Genomic DNA, 24,250 nt, shown 5'->3' with positions numbered 1-24,250 from the left:
CCTGTCATCACACAATTCCCATCGGAAAATCTGATCGTCTGTAAGAGGCTTTAAGTGACACTTTGTGGGAACCAGTGACACTAATACAGTGATCGGTGCTAAAAATATGCACTGTCACTGTACTAATGACACTGGCTGGGAAGAGGTTAAACATCAAGGAGCGATCGAAGGGTTAAATGTGTGCCTAGCCAGTGTTTATGTGCACTGTGTGAGGAGCTTTTTTTTACTAGGGGAAGAGATGGATTTTATTCCCTGTGGGAACACAAAATCCACCCCCCCCCCCCCCCCAGAGCTGAGATCTGCTTTGTTTACATAGGCAGATCCCCGTTCTGTGTGTTTTACTGATGATCGGTGGGTGCCGGATGACATCCAGCTCCCGGCACCGGCAGATCGGCTTTTGCTGTGAATAATCACAGCAGAAGAAGTGTGCCCCCTGCAGGCGGAACTGCAGAATCACATATGTTTATATATATATATATATATATATCTATCTATATCTATAGATATATAGAGAGAGAGAGAGAGAGAGAGAGAGAGAGAGATAGGATTCTGCACAGAAGAGCCTCCCCTGTAGTGGTAAAACTGCTATGGGGCGGTCTTTAAGTGGTTAAAGAATAGAAGAACACATGTCCATGCACTGGGAGGACACAGAAAAAACACATTTTGTCTTGCAATTTTCAGTGCACAGATATGAAAAGGACCGAGGCAAAAACAAAAATGTACTAATTTCGCTAATTGCTACTGATACAAATCCTAATCCTACAAGTACAAAGTACAGGGACAAAGATTGTAGGTTAAGCTCCCTGGGAAATGTATGTAAATAACTCTCTAGAAACGGACTAAGGACTTGTGAATAATGACATGTAAACATTCTCCTGTTGGAGTTTGCACACAAATAGCGATCCTCTTATAGGATAATCCGTCCAATAGGGAACAGCCAGACTAAGGAACGTGACTCCTTCTCAGTCTATACTACTGATAATGTCTGCCAGCTGGTGAACTCTACATGATCTTCTCTATATAGATAATGGACACCATCCCATCTGTGTCCTGGTAATTCACACCACGGCTTTAAATAATTCATTCCCAACTAACCATTATTTTAAATGCAAAAGCACGGATCTCAAACACTAAGGCTGGGTTCACACTATTGCGAATCGGATGCAGATTTTTCCGCATCCAATTTGCACGTCAGGAGACTGCGACCGACTCTCTATGGAGCCGGTTCACACACTTCCGGGACGGCTGTGAAGCGGATCGCACAGGAGCCCTGTGCGTCTTCTGGTCCGTTTCATGTCCAAATTCAGTCGAAAATTCGGAGTGAAATCGGACTTCAAACAGGGACGCACCGGACCCCCCCAGCTGTGATCCACTCAATGCGGCAGTGTGAACCCAGACTAAATGACTCTTAACCCCTTAGTGACTAAGGGTAAAACAAATGATAATGCCTAAAGCACAATTATGCAACTTTGACATGTATCAGTAAAACTGTATATATCAGCACAACTACTTTGTGTATCCATGAGGATTATACCGCGTCCTTAAAAAAATAGCGCCTGCAAAGCGTCTCTCCTGTCACTCCAATGTGAAAGCCTGAGTGCGCTGGCAAGACGTCAAAAAAAGTCCTGCAAGCAGCATCTTTGAGGAGCTTTAGGAGCAGTGTATGCACCACTCCTAAAGCGCCTCTGCCCATTGAAATCAATAGGCAGCGGCGCTTTTAACACTTCTTTGACTGCTAGTGGGGGTTAAAAGCGCCCCCCTAGAGGCTGAAAAGCGCAACTAAAACGACGATGAAGCACCGCTAAAAAATGGGTTAACCATTTAAGTGATACGGTGACATCCAGCTTGTCAATAAATGACTGCATGAGTCCAGTGGTCACGTGGCCTTCTTTCTTTTGTAGTAGTTTAGCTGCTGTGAGAATGCAATTAGCTACAAGATAGTAAATTTACATGGATTGTTTTCAGCATGGCAAGTATGGAACACCATGGAAGATAGGAGGCAAAACAAGGTAAAGATACTTGGAAAGGAAAGGAAAGGAAAGGAAAGAAAGGAGAGGAAAAGAAAAGAAAAGAAAAGAAAAAGAAAAAGAAAAAGAAAAAGAAAAGAAAAAAAGAAATGAAAGGGAAGGGTAAAGGAAGAAAAAGGAAGAAAAGAAACAAATAAAGAGGAAGGGAAGGAAGGAAATGAAGGAGAGAGAGAAAGAAAGAGAGAGAGAAAGAGAGAAAGAGAGAAAGAAAGAAAGAGAGAAAGAGAGAAAGAAAGAGAGAAAGAGCAGAAAGAGAGAAAGAAAGAAAGAAAGAAAGAAAGAAAGAAAGAAAGAAAGAAAGAAAGAAAAGAAAGAAAGAAAGAAAGAAAGAAAGAAAGAAAGAAAGAAAGAAAGAAAGAGGAAGGAAGAACAAAAGGAAAAACAAAGGGAAGGAAAGACAGAGAAGGAAGGAAGGAAGGAAGGAAGGAAGGAAGGAAGGAAGGAAAGAAGGAAGGAAGGAAGGAAGGAAGGAAGGAAGGAAGGAAAGAAGAACAAAAGGAAAGACAGAGAAGGAAGGAAGGAAGGAAGGAAGGAAGGAAGGAAGGAAGGAAGGAAGGAAAGAAAGAAAGAAAGAAAGAAAGAAGAACAAAAGGAAAGACAGAAGGAAGGAAGGAAAGAAGGAAGGAAGGAAGGAAGGAAGGAAGGAAGGAAGGAAGGAAGGAAGGAAGGAAGGAAGGAAGGAAGGAAGGAAAGACAGAGAAGGAAGGAAGGAAGGAAGGAAGGAAGGAAGGAAGGAAGGAAGGAAGGAAGGAAGGAAGGAAGGAAGGAAGGAAGGAAGGAAGGAAGGAAGGAAGGAAGGAAGGAAGGAAAGAAAGAAAGAAAGAAAGAAAGAAAGAAAGAAAGAAAGAAAGAAAGAAATATGGGACGACTGTCCGTTCTTTTTTTGCATGCTAGTCTTATATCGAAAACCACCAAGTTACTAAAGTTACGAAAATTCTTGTACAACAGAATACAACTTCAAACAAAAGGTGCTCACAGGTGAGGCGGCTACAACAGAATGATCTCCTCACTGCAGGGCGTTCGCCCAGTCACATCTGAAGCAATAATGAAAGGAAAATCTGGATGGCTGCCCACCACACTGAGATCCAAACGCCTTTATTCACATAAAACGATGAAGAACATGAGGAGCACTACATGTACAAGCAAGGGAGGAACGGCTTACATATTTTGCACATGAATTGTGCTTTATCAAAGCCCCAGAACACAACTTCAGAAGTGATAATTGTATTATAATGTATTCTGGTCATTATGGTCTTGCTCACGCGATTTTTTTCGGACATATACTATACTGATTACAGGAAAATCGTTAGTTCTGTTATCATGCGAGAAAAATTTTCATGTTTCTCCCTTCAGATATTTTTGCACGAACTGTCGCGATCGGCTCTCAAAAGCTGTGTACTAACGATCAGATTATCGGACAATCTCTCCAAAAGCGGTATTTTTTGTCCGATTTTCTCATTGTGTGTACTCGGGCATAACAGACAACAAACACTCAAAGTCCAATTATAAAACACAAAGAAGATGTACTTACACATACCCAGATAGTACATTCTATCAGAGTGAGGGCTATCTGGGTCATTCCTCTTTACAAAGGTGAAGCTGTGAGGGGCCTTGGCCATCATATACCCATGGTACTTCCTGGTGTCTGCTAGCAGCTTCCGCATCTGGCTCCATGAATGGCGCTCCACAAAGAAGGGGTCTGGCTTGGAGTCTCCCCCGATATGCTCTGTGCTTCCATGGCTGCTTGCCGACTCAAAAATCTCTACTCCGACCTGCTCAGTCTCCATAGCTGCCGCCATGTTGCATCCTGTGGAAAAGTACCATTGTCGTTATTTCTAATACAATCCAATAAACTCTCCCAACCCTTCATCCACATACATAGACATTAGAGACACATCTTCCAGTACCCGGAATTTTAGACATTATTTAGATATTGTGAAAACTGTAAATGCCACAAGTTTTGATAGTTAAAGTGATACTAAACATACACTGCTTAACCGGTTGCCACTCGGTCTATGGCAAGATGACACCGGCGGGAACCTCCCGCGATCCGTGTTGAGGTCATATGATGGACGCCGAGCAGCCCGATCCGTCACCGGCTGGGTCCACTGGACACGGCCCATGACTGATCACTGTACCGGTACCATGTGATCGCTGTAATCAATCACAGCAGGACACATGACAGTTGTAAACAATAGATGGCTTCCTTTCCAAGCCATCCATTGTGTACAATTGTGTTGCTAGCTGTGATTGGTCAGTGTGATCATATGGTAAATACTGGGCCAATCACAGCCCATCTATACCATGTGATTAGCTCTGGCTAATCACAACAAAACAACTAAGGCTGGGTTCCCACTAGTGCGAATTGGATGAGGTTTTCCCACATCCAATTCGCATTGTCAGGAGATTGTGACCGGCTCTCTATGGAGACGGTTCACACATCCCTGTAGCGGCTCCGGTGTGAATTGCTCAGGAGTCCTGTGCGTCTTCTGGTCCGTTTAAGGTCTGAATTAAGCCAAACATTCGCGCTGAAATCGGACCTGGAACGGTGAACAGGGAAGCACCGGACTCCCGCTGTGAGCCCCTCCGTGCTGCAATGTGAACCCAGCCATTCAATTCGCACAGCAGGAGAACGTGACCGGCTCTCTATGAAGCTGGTTCACATAATCTCCAGGGCGCACTGCACACTGTGCGTCTTTGGCTCCGTTTCAGGGCCAAATTCAGGCAAAGATTCGGCCCTGAAACAGAGAATGGGGGCGCACAGCGCTCCTGTGCGATCCCAATGCCTTTAGCCAAAACCAGCTGATCGACTGCGTCCATTCTTACACACACACAGTTCTGTGTGTACAAAACACACAGGGCACTGTGCACAGAAAATAGTGATCTGGTTGTTTCTTCTCCCTGAAAAGCAGGGAGAAAAAGCAGCCAGATCTGAGTGTACGCACCAAGGTTCACACTGAGGCGGTATAGAAATTGTGCGATTTCAGCTGAACTCGCACAATTTCAAACCGGCAATGCAGTCCGACTTGGGAGAGGGGGGGGGGGGGGACTTGACAGACATCTTTTTTCATGCACAAATGTCTATTCAAATGTGGGAATCGGTGCGGCGCCGCAAAGTCGGCGTCGCACCGATTCGGGCGGTGCCACTGCTGGCGATTTGACATGTCAAATCGCATTGGTCAAAGCGGCCCGGTGTGAACTTGAGCTAAAAGCAGCACACATTACACTGGTTAGGCACACAGTAAACCCCTTTATTGCCCCTCGATGTTTAACCCCTTCCCAGCCAGTGTCATCAGTACAGTATTATCACTGATCACTGTATTAGTGTCACCAGCGTCAGCATTGGGTGACCCTCCCAGCCAGTATCAGCGCCAGATCGCCCGCCACCCTATCACAGTCCCACTGTAAGTTGATGATCACCATTACATTATAGCGTCTATTAGCTGTGTAAATTCCAGTATATATCCCCTAGTTTGTAGACGCCATAAATTTCACTCACACCAATCAATATACACTTATTGCGATTTGTTTTCAAAGAAATTTATTTCTTTGAATTTGAAATGTTTTCAAAGAAAGAAAAGAAATGTTTCCAAAGAAATGTAGCAGAATACATTTATGAAGAAAGACGATTTGTTTGCAACATTTAATAATAGAAACTTTTTTCTGTACGTTTTCAAAATTTTGTTGTTTTTTTTCGTTTCTGGACCTTTTTGTTTTTTTGTTTTTTTTTTATCTCACGCTTCCCAGAGTTAGAGGAGAGATTTCAAGTCTTTTTGACCCCAGACCTTACCATGAAGAGGACCTGTCATGCCTCATTTCTATTACAAGAGATGTTTACATTTCCTATGATAGGAATAAAAGTGATAAAAAAAATAAAAAGGGACAGTGTTAAAAAAATAAAATAAAATATAAAGCGCCCCCCCCCCCTGTTTCCCCACACAGAAGCAAACGTGTACATCTGTAAACGGTGTTCGCACCACACATGTGAGGTGTAACCGCGAACGTTAGAGCGAGAGCAATAATTCTAGTGCTAGACCACCTCTGTGACTATAAACAGGTAACCTGCAAAAATTTTTTAAAGCATTGCCTATGGAGTTTTTTTTTTTTTAAGCAGCGTATTTGAACGCCATTCCGCGAGCGTGTGCAATTTTGAAGCGCAACATGTTTGCTTTCTATTTACTCGGGATAACATCATCTTTTATATTTTACCAAAATAATTGTTTTGTTTTTTTGCATGTAAACACATTAAAGTGTATTTTTTAAACACAAAAAGAAAGTGTTTGAAAGATTGTTGCACAAATACCTTATAATGCAACAATCGCCATTTTATTCTCTAGGGTCTCTGCTTAAAAAAAAAAAACAAAAAAAACAAATTCTATATAATGTTTGGGGGTTCTGAGTAATTTTCTAGCAAAAAAATGATGCCGATTTTTACTTTGTAGGATAGAAATGACAGAATAAGCCTGGTAGGGAAGGGGTTAATAAGGAGGGAATTTATTACATTTTACCCTCTCACTTCCTGGTTTGCAGACCCAACAGGAATAGAGGGGAAATCTCTCCAGACTGAATGAACACCCCCCCCCCACACACACACCCTCTCAGTTGTCCTGGTAACCAGTGTCCCCCATTGTAAAGTTCCCCTCACTTCCTATTTTGTAGACCCAACAGGAAGGGAGGAAAAATCTCTCCAGAACGAAGGAACACGCCCCCCCCCTTCAGTTGTCATGGTAATCAGTAGGGCCGGAACAACTAATCGATTAATCAACAACTAATCGACTATGAAATTAATCGATTATTTTCATAATCGATTAATCGGCCAGTAACATAATGGGGTTAAAAAAAAATAAAATTAGCCCTTTAGAGTACAAAAAGAGTAAATAATTGCTACTGTAAATATTACTTTCACTGTTGCACAGTAAAAAAAAAATGACCCCCTTACAGTAGTGATTATTTGCTCTTTTCCTACTATAAAGGGCTATTTTTTTTTTTTTTTAACCCCATTATGTTACTAAACGTCTTAGACCTGGTTCACATCTATGTGTTTTTTGGTGCTTTTTGCAGAAATGCACTACAGTTCATTTGAAGTTCACATCTATGCTTTTTTCAGCTGCTGTGTATTTGGGGTCAGGGACTTTTTTCAATGCAAAAACGGTGCTTTTTGGGTTCTATAGACTTCAATGGAGAAGCTGTAGAAAAGCATGTATTGCGTTTTTGCAGCAATTTTTTTTTTTTTTTAATCTGCCCAACAACAAATTGGCCAAAAAGGCATAAAAAAATGCAAATTGCAGCAAAATTACGTGCGCAAAAAATCAAAACGCAACAGCAAAAAACACTGCAGAAACAGATCGAAAGCAAAACTGCATAGGTGTGTACCGAGCCTTATGCTGGCCACACCGATCAATTTTCAGATGAGAATATTCAGACGAAAAATCTTTGTACATTCGCTAAATGAAAGAATGTTGTTCGAAATTTTCACTTGTTTTTAACAATCTGTATTAAAACAAAAGTAATTTCTGAACGAAAACCACAAACACTGTCTGAAAATTCCTTTGACCGAGAAGTTTTCTATTATTTCTAAATTTTCCTGTCACTGAGGTTGAAAACAAACGTCGATTTGACCCCACTAATGATTAGAAAATCAAACGAACGTTCTTAAAGTGAAATTTGTTTTTGAAGGAAGACATTGTTTTGTATGACCAGCATATAATATATTACAGTTCTGTCTGAAAATCTGCAAAACAGTCTTTAACTTAAATAAAAAAATTTGATCTCTGAGTCTGATGATATTTACTAGATTCAACCTCTATTAGTATATACAGTATATCTCTCCTCTAATGGTATATACAGTATATATCTCCTCTAATGGTATATACAGTATATCTCTCCTCTAATGGTATATACAGTATATATCTCCTCTAATGGTATATACAGTATATCTCTCCTCTAATGGTATATACAGTATATATATCTCTCCTCTAATAGTATATACAGTTTATCTCTCCTCTAATGGTATATACAGTATATCTCTCCTCTAATGGTATATACAGTATATATATCTCCTCTAATAGTATATACAGTATATCTCTCCTCTAATAGTATATACAGTATATATCTCTTCTAATAGTATATACAGTATATCTCATCTCTCCTCTAATAGTATATACAGTATATCTCATCTCTCCTCTAATAGTATATACAGTATATCTCTCCTCTAATAGTATATACAGTATATCTCTCCTCTAATAGTATATTTCTCCTCTAATAGTATATACAGTATATATCTCTTCTAATAGTATATACAGTATATCTCATCTCTCCTCTAATAGTATATACAGTATAACTCTCTAATAGTATATACAGTATATCTCCTCTAATAGTATATACAGTATATCTCTCCTCTAATAGTATATACAGTATATCTCTCCTCTAATAGTATATACAGTATATCTCTCCTCTAATAGTATATACAGTATATATCTCCTCTAATAGTATATACAGTATATATCTCCTCTAATAGTATATACAGTATATCTCTCCTCTAATAGTATATACAGTATATATCTCCTCTAATAGTATATACAGTATATCTCTTCTGTCTGTTATTCTCAGAGTGGATTCGATATTTTGCTCCATAACCATTATTTATATTTACCACTGCATAGAGATATACAAGAATAAATTGCCTTTTTTTTTAAACTTTACATAATATCTAAATTATACACCACACTTTTTTTTTTGAAGGTTGTTAACCGATTAATCGAAACAATAATCGGCCAACTAATCGGTTTTGAAAATAATCGTTAGTTACAGCCCTAGTAATCAGGGTCCCCAAAGAAGAGCTGCACGATTCTGGCTAAAATGAGAATCACGATTTTTTTATTTTGCTTAGACCCCTTTCACACTGGGGCGCTTTGCAGGCACTATTGCTCTAAAAATAGCGCCTGCAAACCGACCCGACACAGCCGCTGCTTTGTCTCCCGAGGGCTTTCCACACTGGAGCAGTGCGCTGGCAGGACGGTCAAAAAAGTCCTGCTAGCATCATCTTTGGAGCGGATACGGCTCCTGCCCATTGAAAGCAATGGGGCACCGTGGCTATACTGCCGGCAAAGCCCTCCGCAGAGGCGCTTTGTAGTGGTTTTTAACCCTTATCGGCCACTAGCGGGGGGGTAAAACTGCCCCGCTAGTGGCCGAATAGCGCTGCTAAAACGACGGTAAAGCACCGCTAAAAATAGGGGCGCTTTACCACCGACGCCACCCCAGTGTGAAAAGGGCCTTAGAATAAAGATCACGATTATCGTGGCATAACATCATTTTTCACATTATACAAAAAAAAAATTGGACTGACTTTACAGTTTCGTGTTTTTTTTTTTTATTCATTGAAGTGTATTTTTTTCCCCAAAAAAATTGCGTTTGAAAGACCGCTGCGCAAATACCGCGCGACATAAAATATTGCAACGATCTCCATTTTATTCTCTAGGTTCTCTGCTAAAATATATATAATGTTTTGGGGGTTCCAAGTAATTTTCTAGCAAAAAATTACTGATTTTATCTTGTGAGCAACAAATGTCAGAAAAAGGTTTAGTCTTTAGGTGGTTAAACTGACCTCCTTTACAGACTGAAGTTCATTCCTTTGATCTAGGAATGAAATGTTACTTTGTTTATAGTTATCTTGAGATAAACCTGTCCGGCTGCCTGGATTTTTTTTTTTTTACCTGTCAGAAGTGAGCAGAGAACTCTCTGCACTTGTTACATAGAATCGGGGAAATTTTGTTTTAAAACCAGGAGGGGGTAGAATCGCGATCTCGATTCATTAAAGAGGAACTGCAGGCTGCTCACATCATTGGTAATAAAAAAAAAAAAAAAAAATATCTTTGCCATTCTGAAGCTTCCCTCCAACCACTTTGCATATTATTTTATATATACTGCGATTCTGTACTTGCCAAATATGGTGCAGAAATCTCCCTCCACTGAGTCTGGCTGCAGCCATTTTAACTGTGGGCAGCTGAAGCTGCTGCCTGTTCACTTCCTGGATTTACACAGACACACAGAGGCACACCTCCAGCTCTCATTGGCCCTCTTATGACTCACCCCCCCTCCCTTTCTAGCAAACTCTCAGGAGAGAGGGAGAGCTGTGTATGATGTCATAAGCCTAGGCCAATGACCGGACAAGAGACAGGAAGTGGGCTGTATAAGGGATTTACTAGCAGAAAAAAAATGTTTTGCTATCCAAAGATAAAACAACAACAACAAGGGCAGAAGATTTAATAGATGGAAAGATGAAAAAATGACCGAAGTTCCGTTTTAACGATTAATTGTGCAGCTCTACCCCAATATAAAGTTTAACCTCACGTCTTGTTTGGTAGACCCGACAGGAAGTGAGCGGGAAGTCTCTCCATAGTGAAGGAAACGCCCCCTTCTCAGTTGTCATGGTAACCAGTGTAAAGGTTTCCCCCTCACTCCCGGTCCTGTAGATCCAGCAGGAAGTGAGGGGAAATCTCTCCAGAGCAAAAGAAACCCTCCCCCCCTCAGTTGTCATGGTAACCAGTGTCCCCAGCGTAAAATTTAACCTCACGTCCGGTTTTGTAGATCTGACAGGAAGTGAGGGGGAAGTCTCTCCATAGTGAAGGAACATCCCTTCTCAGTTGTCATGGTAACCAGTGTAAAGGTTTCCCCCTCACTTCCTGTCCTGTAGATCCAACAGGAAGTGAGGGGAAATCTCTCCAGAGCAAAAGAAAGCCCCGCCCTGCACTCATTTGTCATGGTAACCAGCGTCCCCAATGAAAAGTTTCCCCTCACTGTTTTGTGAATCCGAAAGGAAGTGAGGGGGAAATCTCTCCAGAGCAAAGGAATGCCCCCCCTCAGTTGTCATGGTAACCAGCGTCCCCAGCGTAAAATGTAACCTCATGTCCTGTTTTGTAGATCTGACAGGAAGTGAGGGGAAATCTCCCCAGACCGAAGGAATGCCCCCCACAAACTCTCTCAGTTGTCATAGTAACCAACAACCCCAATGTAAAGTTTCCCCTCACTTCCTGTCTTGTAGACCCAACAGGAAGTGGGTGGTCAGTCCAGAGTGAAGGAGCTGCTCTCAGTTGTCATGGTAACCAGTATCCCCAATGGAACGTTTCCCCTCGCTTCCTGCTTTAATGACGACATAGTTTCAAATTTGTCCCAACTTCCTGTCCTAATGAGAGGATACAGTGGTACAGAGGGGGGGGGGGAATCTCCTCCTGCGGGGGGGAGGGGAACACAATAAACAAACACCTGCCTGAGGCTCCGACCCTCCTCTATAGAAGTCTTCCCGTACAGAGGAGGCCCGGCGCCCAGGACACCGCCACACACCCGGCCTGAGGGCACACAGGCGGCCCCGGAGGACCGATCAGGGCGGGGATCCCCCCTGTGATCTGCGGAGGCCCCGGGCGGATCCATTGTGAGGAGACTCCCCATCCCCCCCACCTCCGGTGTCCGGTACAACCCCCCGCCTCCTCCACCCCACACAGCCCTCACCTAGCATGGAGAAGCGGGCGGGGGAAAGAGGCCGGGCCCGGCTCCTATTCTCTCTTCTCCCCGGTTATGACTTGGCTCCTCTCCGGCTCCCGGTGCCGCTGCTGCTTCTGGAGCTCTCACTTCCGCTTCCGGGAGAATGACGGGGCCGCCGGGCGGGGAAGCTGAGGACCCCTGCTGGCTGGAGGCGGCAGCGCACCCTGTCCGCACAATTCCCTCATTACTGCGCATAACCCTGACTTCATTTTTATTTATATTATTAGATATTTTTATATCATATTAGAGTGTAAGCTCTTATGATCAGAGCCCTCCCAACCCCCTTGATTTGTTTTGTAGCTGTACTGTCCCCCTTTATATTACAACGTGCTGGGCACAAATGTTACTGCTATATAAATCCTGTATAATAATAATAATATATTTTATGTTATATTTTATTATATATTAATTTATATAAATGTATTAAATATAATATTAAGTAAATTCTATATATTATTTTGTATTATATTAATACTCTATTATATATTATATAATTGAATATAATACAAATTATAATGTAATATAAAATAAAAAAGATTATATTATATTTTATTACATTTTTTTTATAAAAAAATGAATCAAATATATCAAACTCTATATTATATTTTATATATTATTTTGTATTATATTCATACTCTATTATATATTTGTTATATAATTAAATGTAATACAAATTATAGTATAATATAACATACAAAATAGAATATATTATATTTTATTATATTTTTTTTATTAAAAAAATGAATCTAATATATTCTCAAATTCTATATATTATTTTGTGTTATATTCATACTCCATCATATATTATATTATATCATTAAATATAATATAAATTATAGTATAATATAAACATAAAAAATAGAATATATGATATTTTATTATATATTTTTCTTATCAAAAATGAATCAAATATAAAAAATAGAATATATTTTATTTATTTATTTATTTATTTTTATAAAAACATGAATCAAATATAATATTACATTCTATATTATATTTTATATATTATTTTGTATTATATTCATACTCTATTATATATTATAGTATATCATTAAATATAATACAAACTATAGTATAATATACAATAGAATATATTATTTTTTTTACATATTATTTTATAAAATATGTATCAAATATAATATCAATTGAATCCTATATTATATTTTACATATTATTTTGTAATATATTAATACTTTATTATATATTATATTATATCATTAAATATAATACAAATTATAGTATAATAAAAAATAGAATATATTATATTCTATTATATATTATGTTATATAAAATGTATCAAATATAATATCTATTAAATCCTATATTATATTGTATATATTATTTTGTAATATATTAATACTCTATTATATATTATATTATATCATTAAATATAATACAAATTATAGTATAATATAAAATAAAAAAATAGAATATATTTTATTATATACAGTTGTGCTCATGAGTTTACATACCCTGGCAAATATTATGCTTTCTTGGCCATTTTTCAGAGAATATTAATGATAATACAAACTTTTCTATCACTCATGGTTAGTGTTTGGCTGAAGCCATTTATTATCAATCAACTGTGTTTACTCTTTTTAAATCATAATGACCACAGAAACTACCCAAATGACCCTGATCAAAAGTTTACATACCCTGGTGATTTTGGCATGATAACATGCACATAACTTGACACAAAGGTGTTTGAATGGCTATTAAAGGTAACCATTGTCACTTGTGATCTGTTTGCTTGTAATTAGTGTGTATAAAAGGTCAATGAGTTTATTGACTCCTGACAGACCCTTGCATCTTTCATCCAGTGCTGCACTGACGTTTCTGGATTCTGAGTCACGGGAAAGCAAAAGAATTGTCAAAGTATCTGTGGGTAAAGGTAGTTGAACTGTATAAAACAGGAAAGGAATATAAACAGATATCCAAGGAATTGAGAATGCCAATCAGCAGTGTTCAAATTCCAATCAAAAAGTGGAAAATGAGGGGTTCTGTTGAAACCAAACGGTCAGGTAGACCAACTAAAATTTCAGCCACAACTGCCAGGAAAATTGTTTGGGATGCAAAGAGAAACCCCCTAAAAACTACAGGGGAAATACAGGACTCTCTGAAAACATGTGGTGTGGCTGTTTCAAGATGCACAATAAGGAGGCACTTGAAGAAAGGTGGGCTGCATGGTCGAGTCGCCAGAAGAAAGCCATTACTACGCAAATGACACAAAGTATCCCACTTACAATACGCCAAACAGCACAGAGACAAGCTTCAAACCTTCTGGCACAAAGTAATTTGGAGTGATGAGACCAAAATTGAGCTTTTTGGCCACAACCATAAACGCTACATTTGGAGAGGAGTCAACAAGGTCTATGATGAAAGGTCCACCATTCCTACTGTGAAACACGGAGGTGGATCGCTGATGTTTTGGGGATGTGTGAGCTACAAAGACACAGGAGGAAATTTGGTCAAAATTGATGACAAGATGAATGCAGTATGTTATCAAAAAATACTGGAGGAACATTTGCATTCATCAGCCAAGAAGCTGCGCATGGGACGTACTTGGACATTCCAACATGACAATGATCCAAAACACAAGGCCAAGTCCACCTGTCATTGGCTACAGCAGAATAAAGTGAAGGTTCTGGAGTGGCCATCTCAGTCTCCTGACCTCAATATCATTGAACCCCTCTGGGGAGATCTCAAATGTGCAGTTCATGCAAGACAGCCCAAGAATTTACAGGAACTGGAGGCTTTGTGCCAAGAGGAATGGGCAGCTTTACCATCTGAGAAGATAAAGAGCCTCATCCACAAATACCACAAAAGACTTCAAGCTGTCATTGATGGTAAAGGGGTTGTAAACCTTCGTGTTTTTTCACCTTAATGCATCCTATGTATTAAGGTGAAAAAACACCTGGCAGTGACCGCCTCCCCTGTTTTATTTACCTGAACCCTGGAACTTGACCCGGCGGAGATGCGCTGTCTCTCTGCCCGGGGTTTTTGGCTCTTGATTGGATAGATTGATAGCAGTGCAGCCATTGGCTCCCACTGCTGTCAATCAAATCCAATGACGCAGGCGCCGGGGCCGAGTTATACATTCGGCGGCTATGGACGGAAATGCTGGACTCGGGAGCGCGCCCGCAAGGTAACACCCCCCCCAAGAGAGCACTTCTCCGAGGGGGTTATCAGATGTGGGGAGGAGCCGTGAGAGCCGCCGGGGGACCCCAGAAGATAAGGTTCGGGGGCCACTTTGTGCAAAACGAGCTGCACAGTGGAGGTAAGTATGATATATTTGTTATTTAAAAAAACAAACCCTTATGCCGCGTACACACGAGCGGACTTGCCAACAGGCTAAACTCCGTCGGCATTTCCAACGGAAAGATTTAGAACATGTTCTATATCTGAGTCCGTTGGAAATGCCGACAGAAAAAGTCTGATGGGGCGTACACACAGTCGGAATGTCCAACCGAAAGCTCCCATCGGACTTTTTCTGTCGGGAAGTCCGGCCGTGTGTACGCGGCATTACAATCGCTTTAACCGCTTGCCACCCGCCGGCTGTCATATGACGGCCAGGCGGCGCGGCTCTCATTCTGGGAGGGCGTCATATGACTCGCCCTCGCCTTCCCTACCCACCAGGGGGCGCGTGCGGTTGCAGAACTACAAGTCCCATGAGGCATAGCAAGATCTGACAGCCATAAGCATGACACCCAGAGACAAAGGCATGATGGGACTTGTAGTTTTGCAACAGCTGGAGGTCGCTAATTGCATATCCCTGGTATAGAGCAACACCGATCGGTCTCCTCCCCTTGTGAGTCCCCTCCCCCTTCAGTTAGGAACATTCCCTAGGAACACAGTTAACCCCTTGATAGCCCCCTAGTGTTAACCCCCTTCCCTGCCAGTCACATTTATACAGTAATCAGAGCATTTTCATAGCACAGATCGCTGTATAAATGTGAATGGTCCCAAAAATGTGTCAAAAGTGTCCGATGTGTCCGCCACAATATCGCAGTCACAATAAAAATCGCAAATCGCCGCTATAACTAGTAAAAAAATAATAATAATAATAAAAATGCTATCAATCTATCCCCTATTTTGTAGACGCTTTTGCGCAAACCAATCAATATACCCTTATTGCGATTTTTTTTTTTTTTTTACCAAAAATATGTAGAATACATATCGGCCTAAACTGAGGAAAAAATTAGCTTAAAAAAAAAAATTGGATATTTATTATAGGAAAAAGTAAAAAAAATATTGTGTTTTTTTCCAAACTTGTCCCTCTTCTTTTGTTTATATCGCAAAAAATAAAAACCGCAGATGTGATCAAATACCACCAAAAGAAAGCTCTATTTGTGGGGAAAAAATAATAAAAATTTCATTTGGGTACAGTGTTGCATGACCGCGCAATTGTCATTCAAAGTGTGACAGCGCTGAAAGCTGAAAAATGGCCTGGGCAGGAAGGGGGTGAAAATGCCCGGTATTGAGGTGGTTAAAGGGGGCAATACACGGTATTAAGAACTGGGGTATGTAAACTTTTGATCAGGGTCATTTGGGTAGTTTCTTTTGTCATTATGATTTAAAAAAAGAGTAAACACAGTTGATTGATAATAAATGTCTTCAGCCAAACACTAACCATGAGTGAAAGAAAGGTTTTTGTGTTATCATTCATATTCTCTGAAAAATGGCCAAGGAATCAAATTCTGCCAGGGTATGTAAACTTATGAGCACAACTGTATTTTTTATAAAAAATGTATCAATTATAATATCAATTAAATTCTATATCATATTCTATATATTATTTTGTATTTATATTAATACTCTATTTTATATAATTAAATATAATACAAATTATAGTATAATATAAAATAAAAAAATAGAATATATTATATTTTATTATATATTATTTTATAAAAATGTATCCAATATAAATTAAATTATAGATTACATTGTATTATATTTTATGTTATGTTATATATTATATTATTTCATAATATTTATCTTCCATTTTATATCATATTATAACAATTAAAAATATTACAAACTATAGTATATTATAATATAAAATATAGATTATTTTGCATTAGATTTTTTATTATGTTATATATTCTATTTTATATATTATTTTACATTGTTTCATATCATATTTATATTCTATTTTATATTAAATATAATATAATAAAAATTATAGTAAAATATATATTATTTTTTATATTATGTTACTCATCAGTGGTCTCTAAACTTCAGTCCTTTGTTTGTTTTTATCTGGCCCTTGCAGTGCTATTTTGTTTACGGACACCAATGACACTATTCCTCCAACTGAAACCAATGATGGGGCACTATTCCTCCCACTGACACCAATGATGGAGCACTATTCCTTCCAATGATGGGGCACTATTCCTTCCACTAACACCAATGATGGGGCACTATTCCTCCAACTGAAACCAATGATGGGGCACTATTCCTCCCACTGACACCAATGATGGAGCACTATTCCTTCCAATGATGGGGCACTATTCCTTCCACTAACACCAATGATGGGGCACTATTCCTCCCACTGACACCAATGATGGGGCACTATTCCTCCAACTGAAATCAATGATGGGGCACTATTCCTCCCACTGACACCAATGATGGGGCACTATTCCTCCAACTGAAATCAATGATGGGGCATTATTCCTCCAACTGAAATCAATGATGGGGCACTATTCCTCCCACTAACACCAATGATGAGGCACTATTCCTCCCACTGACACCAATGATGGGGCACTATTCCTTCCAATGATGGGGCTCTATTCCTCCCACTAACACCAATGATGGGGTATTATTCCTCCCACTGACACCAATGAAATTATAGATGATATTTTTTCATATTATATTGATATTGCTATAGAATTATTTTTTTAGCCATCATCAGCCCTCTGGGCAGGACAGTTTATTTCTAGCATAGAATACCTGTGTTGGGAGGACTGATGATGAGAATACCTGTGTTGGGAGGACTGATGGTGGGAATACCTGTGTTGGGAGGACTGATGGTGGGAATACCTGTGTTGGGAGGACTGATGGTGGGAATACCTGTGTTGGGGGGACTGATGATGAGAATACCTGTGTTGGGAGGACTGATGATGGGAATACCTGTGTTGGGAGGACTGATGGTGGGAATACCTGTGTTGGGAGGACTGATGATGAGAATACCTGTGTTGGGAGGACTGATGATGGGAATACCTGTGTTGGGAGGACTGATGGTGGGAATACCTGTGTTGGGGGGACTGATGATGAGAATACCTGTGTTGGGAGGACTGATGATGGGAATACCTGTGTTGGGAGGACTGATGGTGGGAATACCTGTGTTGGGAGGACTGATGATGAGAATACCTGTGTTGGGGGGACTGATGATGAGAATACCTGTGTTGGGAGGACTGATGGTGGGAATACCTGTGTTGGGAGGACTGATGATGAGAATACCTGTGTTGGGAGGACTGATGATGAGAATACCTGTGTTGGGAGGACTGATGGTGGGAATACCTGTGTTGGGAGGACTGATGGTGGGAATACCTGTGTTGGGAGGACTGATGATGGGAATACCTGTGTTGGGAGGACTGATGGTGGGAATACCTGTGTTGGGAGGACTGATGATGGGAATACCTGTGTTGGGAGGACTGATGGTGGGAATACCTGTGTTGGGAGGACTGATGATGGGAATACCTGTGTTGGGAGGACTGATAGTGGGAATACCTGTGTTGGGAGGACTGATGGTGGGAATACCTGTGTTGGGAGGACTGATGGTGGGAATACCTGTGTTGGGAGGACTGATGGTGGGAATACCTGTGTTGGGAGGACTGATGGTGGGAATACCTGTGTTGGGAGGACTGATGGTGGGAATACCTGTGTTGGGAGGACTGATGATGAGAATACCTGTGTTGGGGGGACTGATGATGAGAATACCTGTGTTGGGAGGACTGATGGTGGGAATACCTGTGTTGGGAGGACTGATGATGAGAATACCTGTGTTGGGAGGACTGATGATGAGAATACCTGTGTTGGGAGGACTGATGATGGGAATACCTGTGTTGGGAGGACTGATGGTGGGAATACCTGTGTTGGGAGGACTGATGATGGGAATACCTGTGTTGGGAGGACTGATAGTGGGAATACCTGTGTTGGGAGGACTGATGGTGGGAATACCTGTGTTGGGAGGACTGATGGTGGGAATACCTGTGTTGGGAGGACTGATGGTGGGAATACCTGTGTTGGGAGGACTGATGGTGGGAATACCTGTGTTGGGAGGACTGATGGTGGGAATACCTGTGTTGGGAGGACTGATGATGAGAATACCTGTGTTGGGGGGACTGATGATGAGAATACCTGTGTTGGGAGGACTGATGGTGGGAATACCTGTGTTGGGAGGACTGATGATGAGAATACCTGTGTTGGGAGGACTGATGATGAGAATACCTGTGTTGGGAGGACTGATGGTGGGAATACCTGTGTTGGGAGGACTGATGATGAGAATACCTGTGTTGGGAGGACTGATGATGAGAATACCTGTGTTGGGAGGACTGATGGTGGGAATACCTGTGTTGGGAGGACTGATGGTGGGAATACCTGTGTTGGGAGGACTGATGATGAGAATACCTGTGTTGGGAGGACTGATGGTGGGAATACCTGTGTTGGGAGGACTGATGATGAGAATACCTGTGTTGGGAGGACTGATGATGAGAATACCTGTGTTGGGAGGACTGATGCCCACACTCCAAAGACATGCTGGTAGGTTAATTGAATCCTGTCTAAATTGTCCCTAGTATGTATAAATGTGAGTTAGGGACCTTAGATTGTAAGCTCCTTGAGGGTAGGGACTGATGTGAATGTACAATTTATATGTAAAGCGCTGCATAAATTGATGGCGCTATATAAGTACCTGAAATAAATAATAATAAATAATACCTGTGTTGGGAGGAATGATGGTGAGAATACCTGTGTTGGGAGGACTGATGATGAGAATACCTGCGTTGGGAGGACTGATGATGGGAATACCTGCGTTGGGAGGACTGATGATGGGAATACCTGTGTTGGGAGGACTGATGATGGGAATACCTGTGTTGGGAGGACTGATGATGGGAATACCTGTGTTGGGAGGACTGATGGTGGGAATACCTGTGTTGGGACAACTGATGATGAGAATACCTGTGTTGGGAGGACTGATGGTGGGAATACCTGTGTTGGGAGGACTGATGATGAGAATACCTGTGTTGGGAGGACTGATGATGAGAATACCTGTGTTGGGAGGACTGATGATGAGAATACCTGTGTTGGGAGGACTGATGATGAGAATACCTGTGTTGGGAGGACTGATGGTGGGAATACCTGTGTTGGGAGGACTGATGATTGGAATACCTGTGTTGGGAGGACTGATGGTGGGAATACCTGTGTTGGGAGGACTGATGATGAGAATACCTGTGTTGGGGGGACTGATGATGAGAATACCTGTGTTGGGAGGACTGATGATGAGAATACCTGTGTTGGGAGGACTGATGATTGGAATACCTGTGTTGGGAGGACTGATGATGAGAATACCTGTGTTGGGGGGACTGATGATGAGAATACCTGTGTTGGGAGGACTGATGATGAGAATACCTGTGTTGGGAGGACTGATGATGAGAATACCTGTGTTGGGAGGACTGATGATGAGAATACCTGTGTTGGGGGGACTGATGGTGGGAATACCTGTGTTGGGAGGACTGATGATGAGAATACCTGTGTTGGGGGGACTGATGATGAGAATACCTGTGTTGGGGGGACTGATGATGAGAATACCTGTGTTGGGAGGACTGATGATGAGAATACCTGTGTTGGGGGGACTGATGATGAGAATACCTGTGTTGGGAGGACTGATGATGAGAATACCTGTGTTGGGAGGACTGATGGTGGGAATACCTGTGTTGGGAGGACTGATGGTGGGAATACCTGTGTTGGGAGGACTGATGGTGGGAATACCTGTGTTGGGAGGACTGATGATGGGAATACCTGTGTTGGGAGGACTGATGATGGGAATACCTGTGTTGGGAGGACTGATGGTGGGAATACCTGTGTTGGGAGGACTGATGGTGGGAATACCTGTGTTGGGAGGACTGATGGTGGGAATACCTGTGTTGGGAGGACTGATGGTGGGAATACCTGTGTTGGGAGGACTGATGATTGGAATACCTGTGTTGGGAGGACTGATGAATGGAGCTTTTCTCAGCATTGCCCCGGATCAGGCCCGTCCCCGGTGATGATGTAATAAGGATCGGTCAGGGTGTCACTTCCATTCCCGGGGACAGAAGATCCTCCGTCACAATATCACCCCGGAGGTGACTTCGGATGCGGATCGGTGTTTGCTGAAAATCGCCTCCCTTCTGCCCAGGGAACCAAGTACTGGTTTCTTTCCCTTAGTCAAGATGGCCGCCCCGGGGTCATGTCATGCCCTCACTCATCATGGCGGACGGAAGTGACTTGTTTGCCCTTATGTGGGATGGACGGCTGAACTTCTCCCCGCCCGCCTCCAGGTGGTGCAGTGACAGCTCGGCCGGTGTGTGTCAGTCGGTGAGCGGAAAGATGAGTCTGACCCCTCAGGTGTTCTGGGCGCAGCGACACCGGGAGATCTACCTGAGGGTGGAGCTCAGCGATGTGCAGGTACTGGGGGAGGGGGATCTGTATATACAATGAGGGGGTACAGAGTGTGACCCCCCCCCATTACCTGACCGCAATACAGGAGACACGAGGAGAGGACCGAGATGGAAGTAGAGGAGATGAAGATGCAGATGGAAGTAGGGGTGTGGAGGTGCAGATGGAAGTAGGAGTGTGGAGATGGAGGTGCAGATGGAAGTAGGGGTGTGGAGATGGAGGTGCAGATGGAAGTAGGGGTGTGGAGATGGAGGTGCAGATGGAAGTAGGGGTGTGGAGATGGAGGTGCAGATGGAAGTAGGGGTGTGGAGATGGAGGTGGAGATGGAGGTGGAGATGGAAGTAGGGGTGTGGAGGAGGAGGTGCAGATCGAAGTAGGGGTGTGGAGATGTAGATGGAAGTAGGGGTGTGGAGATGGAGGTGTGCAGATCGAAGTAGGGGTGTGGAGATGGAGGTGCAGATGGAAGTAGGAGTATGGAGATGGAGGTGCAGATGGAAGTAGGGGTGTGGAGATGGAGGTGTAGATGGAAGTAGGGGTGTGGAGATGGAGGTGTAGATGGAAGTAGGGGTGTGGAGATGGAGGTGCAGATGGAAGTAGGGGTGTGGAGATGGAGGTGCAGATGGAAGTAGGGGTGTGGAGATGGAGGTGTGCAGATGGAAGTAGGGGTGTGGAGGAGGAGGTGCAGATCGAAGTAGGGGTGTGGAGGTGCAGATGGAAGTAGGGGTGTGGAGGAGGAGGTGCAGATGGAAGTAGGGGTGTGGAGATGGAGGTGCAGATGGAAGTAGGGGTGTGGAGATGTAGATGGAAGTAGGGGTGTGGAGATGGAGGTGCAGATGGAAGTAGGGGTGTGGAGATGGAGGTGCAGATGGAAGTAGGAGTATGGAGATGGAGGTGCAGATGGAAGTAGGGGTGTGGAGATGGAGGTGCAGATGGAAGTAGGGGTGTGGAGATGGAGGTGGAGATGGAGGTGGAGATGGAAGTAGGGGTGTGGAGATGGAGGTGCAGATGGAAGTAGGGGTGTGGAGATGTAGATGGAAGTAGGGGTGTGGAGATGGAGGTGTGCAGATCGAAGTAGGGGTGTGGAGATGGAGGTGCAGATCGAAGTAGGGGTGTGGAGATGGAGGTGTAGATGGAAGTAGGGGTGTGGAGATGGAGGTGTAGATGGAAGTAGGGGTGTGGAGATGGAGGTGCAGATGGAAGTAGGGGTGTGGAGATGGAGGTGCAGATGGAAGTAGGGGTGTGGAGATGGAGGTGTGCAGATGGAAGTAGGGGTGTGGAGGAGGAGGTGCAGATCGAAGTAGGGGTGTGGAGGTGCAGATGGAAGTAGGGGTGTGGAGGAGGAGGTGCAGATGGAAGTAGGGGTGTGGAGATGGAGGTGCAGATGGAAGTAGGGGTGTGGAGATGTAGATGGAAGTAGGGGTGTGGAGATGGAGGTGCAGATGGAAGTAGGGGTGTGGAGATGGAGGTGCAGATGGAAGTAGGAGTATGGAGATGGAGGTGCAGATGGAAGTAGGGGTGTGGAGATGGAGGTGCAGATGGAAGTAGGGGTGTGGAGATGGAGGTGCAGATGGAAGTAGGGGTGTGGAGATGGAGGTGCAGATGGAAGTAGGGGTGTGGAGATGGAGGTGCAGATGGAAGTAGGGGTGTGGAGATGGAGGTGCAGATGGAAGTAGGGGTGTGGAGATGGAGGTGCAGATGGAAGTAGGGGTGTGGAGATGGAGGTGCAGATGGAAGTAGGGGTGTGGAGATGGAGGTGCAGATGGAAGTAGGAGTGTGGAGATGGAGGTGTAGATGGAAGTAGGGGTGTGGAGGAGGAGGTGCAGATGGAAGTAGGGGTGTGGAGATGGAGGTGTGCAGATGGAAGTAGGGGTGTGGAGGAGGAGGTGCAGATGGAAGTAGGGGTGTGGAGATGGAGGTGCAGATGGAAGTAGGGGTGTGGAGATGGAGGTGCAGATGGAAGTAGGGGTGTGGAGATGGAGGTGCAGATGGAAGTAGGGGTGTGGAGATGGAGGTGTAGATGGAAGTAGGGGTGAGGAGGTGGAGGTGTAGATGGAAGTAGGGGTGTGGAGGTGGAGGTGTAGATGGAAGTAGGGGTGTGGAGGTGTAGATGGAAGTAGGGGTGTGGAGGTGTAGATGGAAGTAGGGGTGTGGAGGTGTAGATGGAAGTAGGGGTGTGGAGGTGTAGATGGAAGTAGGGGTGTGGAGGTGTAGATGGAAGTAGGGGTGTGGAGGTGTAGATGGAAGTAGGGGTGTGGAGGTGTAGATGGAAGTAGGGGTGTGGAGGTGTAGATGGAAGTAGGGGTGTGGAGGTGTAGATGGAAGTAGGGGTGTGGAGGTGTAGATGGAAGTAGGGGTGTGGAGGTGTAGATGGAAGTAGGGGTGTGGAGGAGGAGGTGTGTAGATGGAAGTAGGGGTGTGGAGGAGGAGGTGTGTAGATGGAAGTAGGGGTGTGGAGGAGGAGGTGTGTAGATGGAAGTAGGGGTGTGGAGGAGGAGGTGTGTAGATGGAAGTAGGGGTGTGGAGGAGGAGGTGTGTAGATGGAAGTAGGGGTGTGGAGGAGGAGGTGTGTAGATGGAAGTAGGGGTGTGGAGGAGGAGGTGTGTAGATGGAAGTAGGGGTGTGGAGGAGGAGGTGTGTAGATGGAAGTAGGGGTGTGGAGGAGGAGGTGTGTAGATGGAAGTAGGGGTGTGGAGGAGGAGGTGTGTAGATGGAAGTAGGGGTGTGGAGGAGGAGGTGTGTAGATGGAAGTAGGAGTATGGAGGTGCAGATGGAAGTAGGGGTGTGGAGATGGAGGTGCAGATGGAAGTAGGGGTGTGGAGGTGTAGATGGAAGTAGGGGTGTGGAGATGGAAGTAGGGGTGTGGAGATGGAGGTGTATGGGGATGCAGGTGGAAGTGTAGAGATGGAGGTGGAGAGGGAGGTAGGGGTGGAGGTGCAGGGTTGTAGGGGTGAAGGTGCAGAGATGGGGTGAGTAGATGAAAGGTTGTGGAAGTGTACAGAGACATCCAGCATTTCAGTCGTCACCTGAAT

At 43.2% G+C, this 24,250-nt stretch overlaps 2 protein-coding genes across 4 annotated transcripts in view; one reads left to right on the top strand and one right to left on the bottom strand.

Moving 5' to 3' along the window:
- DPP8 (dipeptidyl peptidase 8) overlaps positions 1-21,022 on the bottom strand; it is an 82,941-nt gene extending 61,919 nt beyond the window's left edge. The window contains exons 1-2 of one of the 3 annotated variants that reach the window (XM_073618321.1): positions 20,763-21,022; positions 3,565-3,834 (exon numbers count right to left, since the gene is read on the bottom strand). In XM_073618321.1, the coding sequence (XP_073474422.1) occupies positions 3,565-3,834; positions 20,763-20,802 (310 nt within the window). In that variant the 5' untranslated portion in view covers positions 20,803-21,022. Of the gene's footprint in view, positions 1-3,558; positions 3,835-11,531; positions 11,689-20,762 lie in introns of those variants that run through there. The other 2 variants (XM_073618320.1, XM_073618322.1) reach the window with 2 other exon arrangements.
- The window catches only part of HACD3 (3-hydroxyacyl-CoA dehydratase 3), a gene marked incomplete in the record, with an annotated part of 37,333 nt that continues 34,100 nt past the window's right edge, over positions 21,018-24,250 (top strand). The window contains 1 exon segment of the mRNA XM_073618323.1: positions 21,018-21,230. Within this exon segment, the coding sequence (XP_073474424.1) occupies positions 21,018-21,230 (213 nt within the window).

This window comes from Aquarana catesbeiana, linkage group LG03 (genome assembly GCF_042186555.1).
Source record: "Aquarana catesbeiana isolate 2022-GZ linkage group LG03, ASM4218655v1, whole genome shotgun sequence".
Lineage (NCBI taxonomy): Eukaryota > Metazoa > Chordata > Amphibia > Anura > Ranidae > Aquarana > Aquarana catesbeiana.
This window is presented reverse-complemented; position numbering and strand designations above follow the sequence as displayed.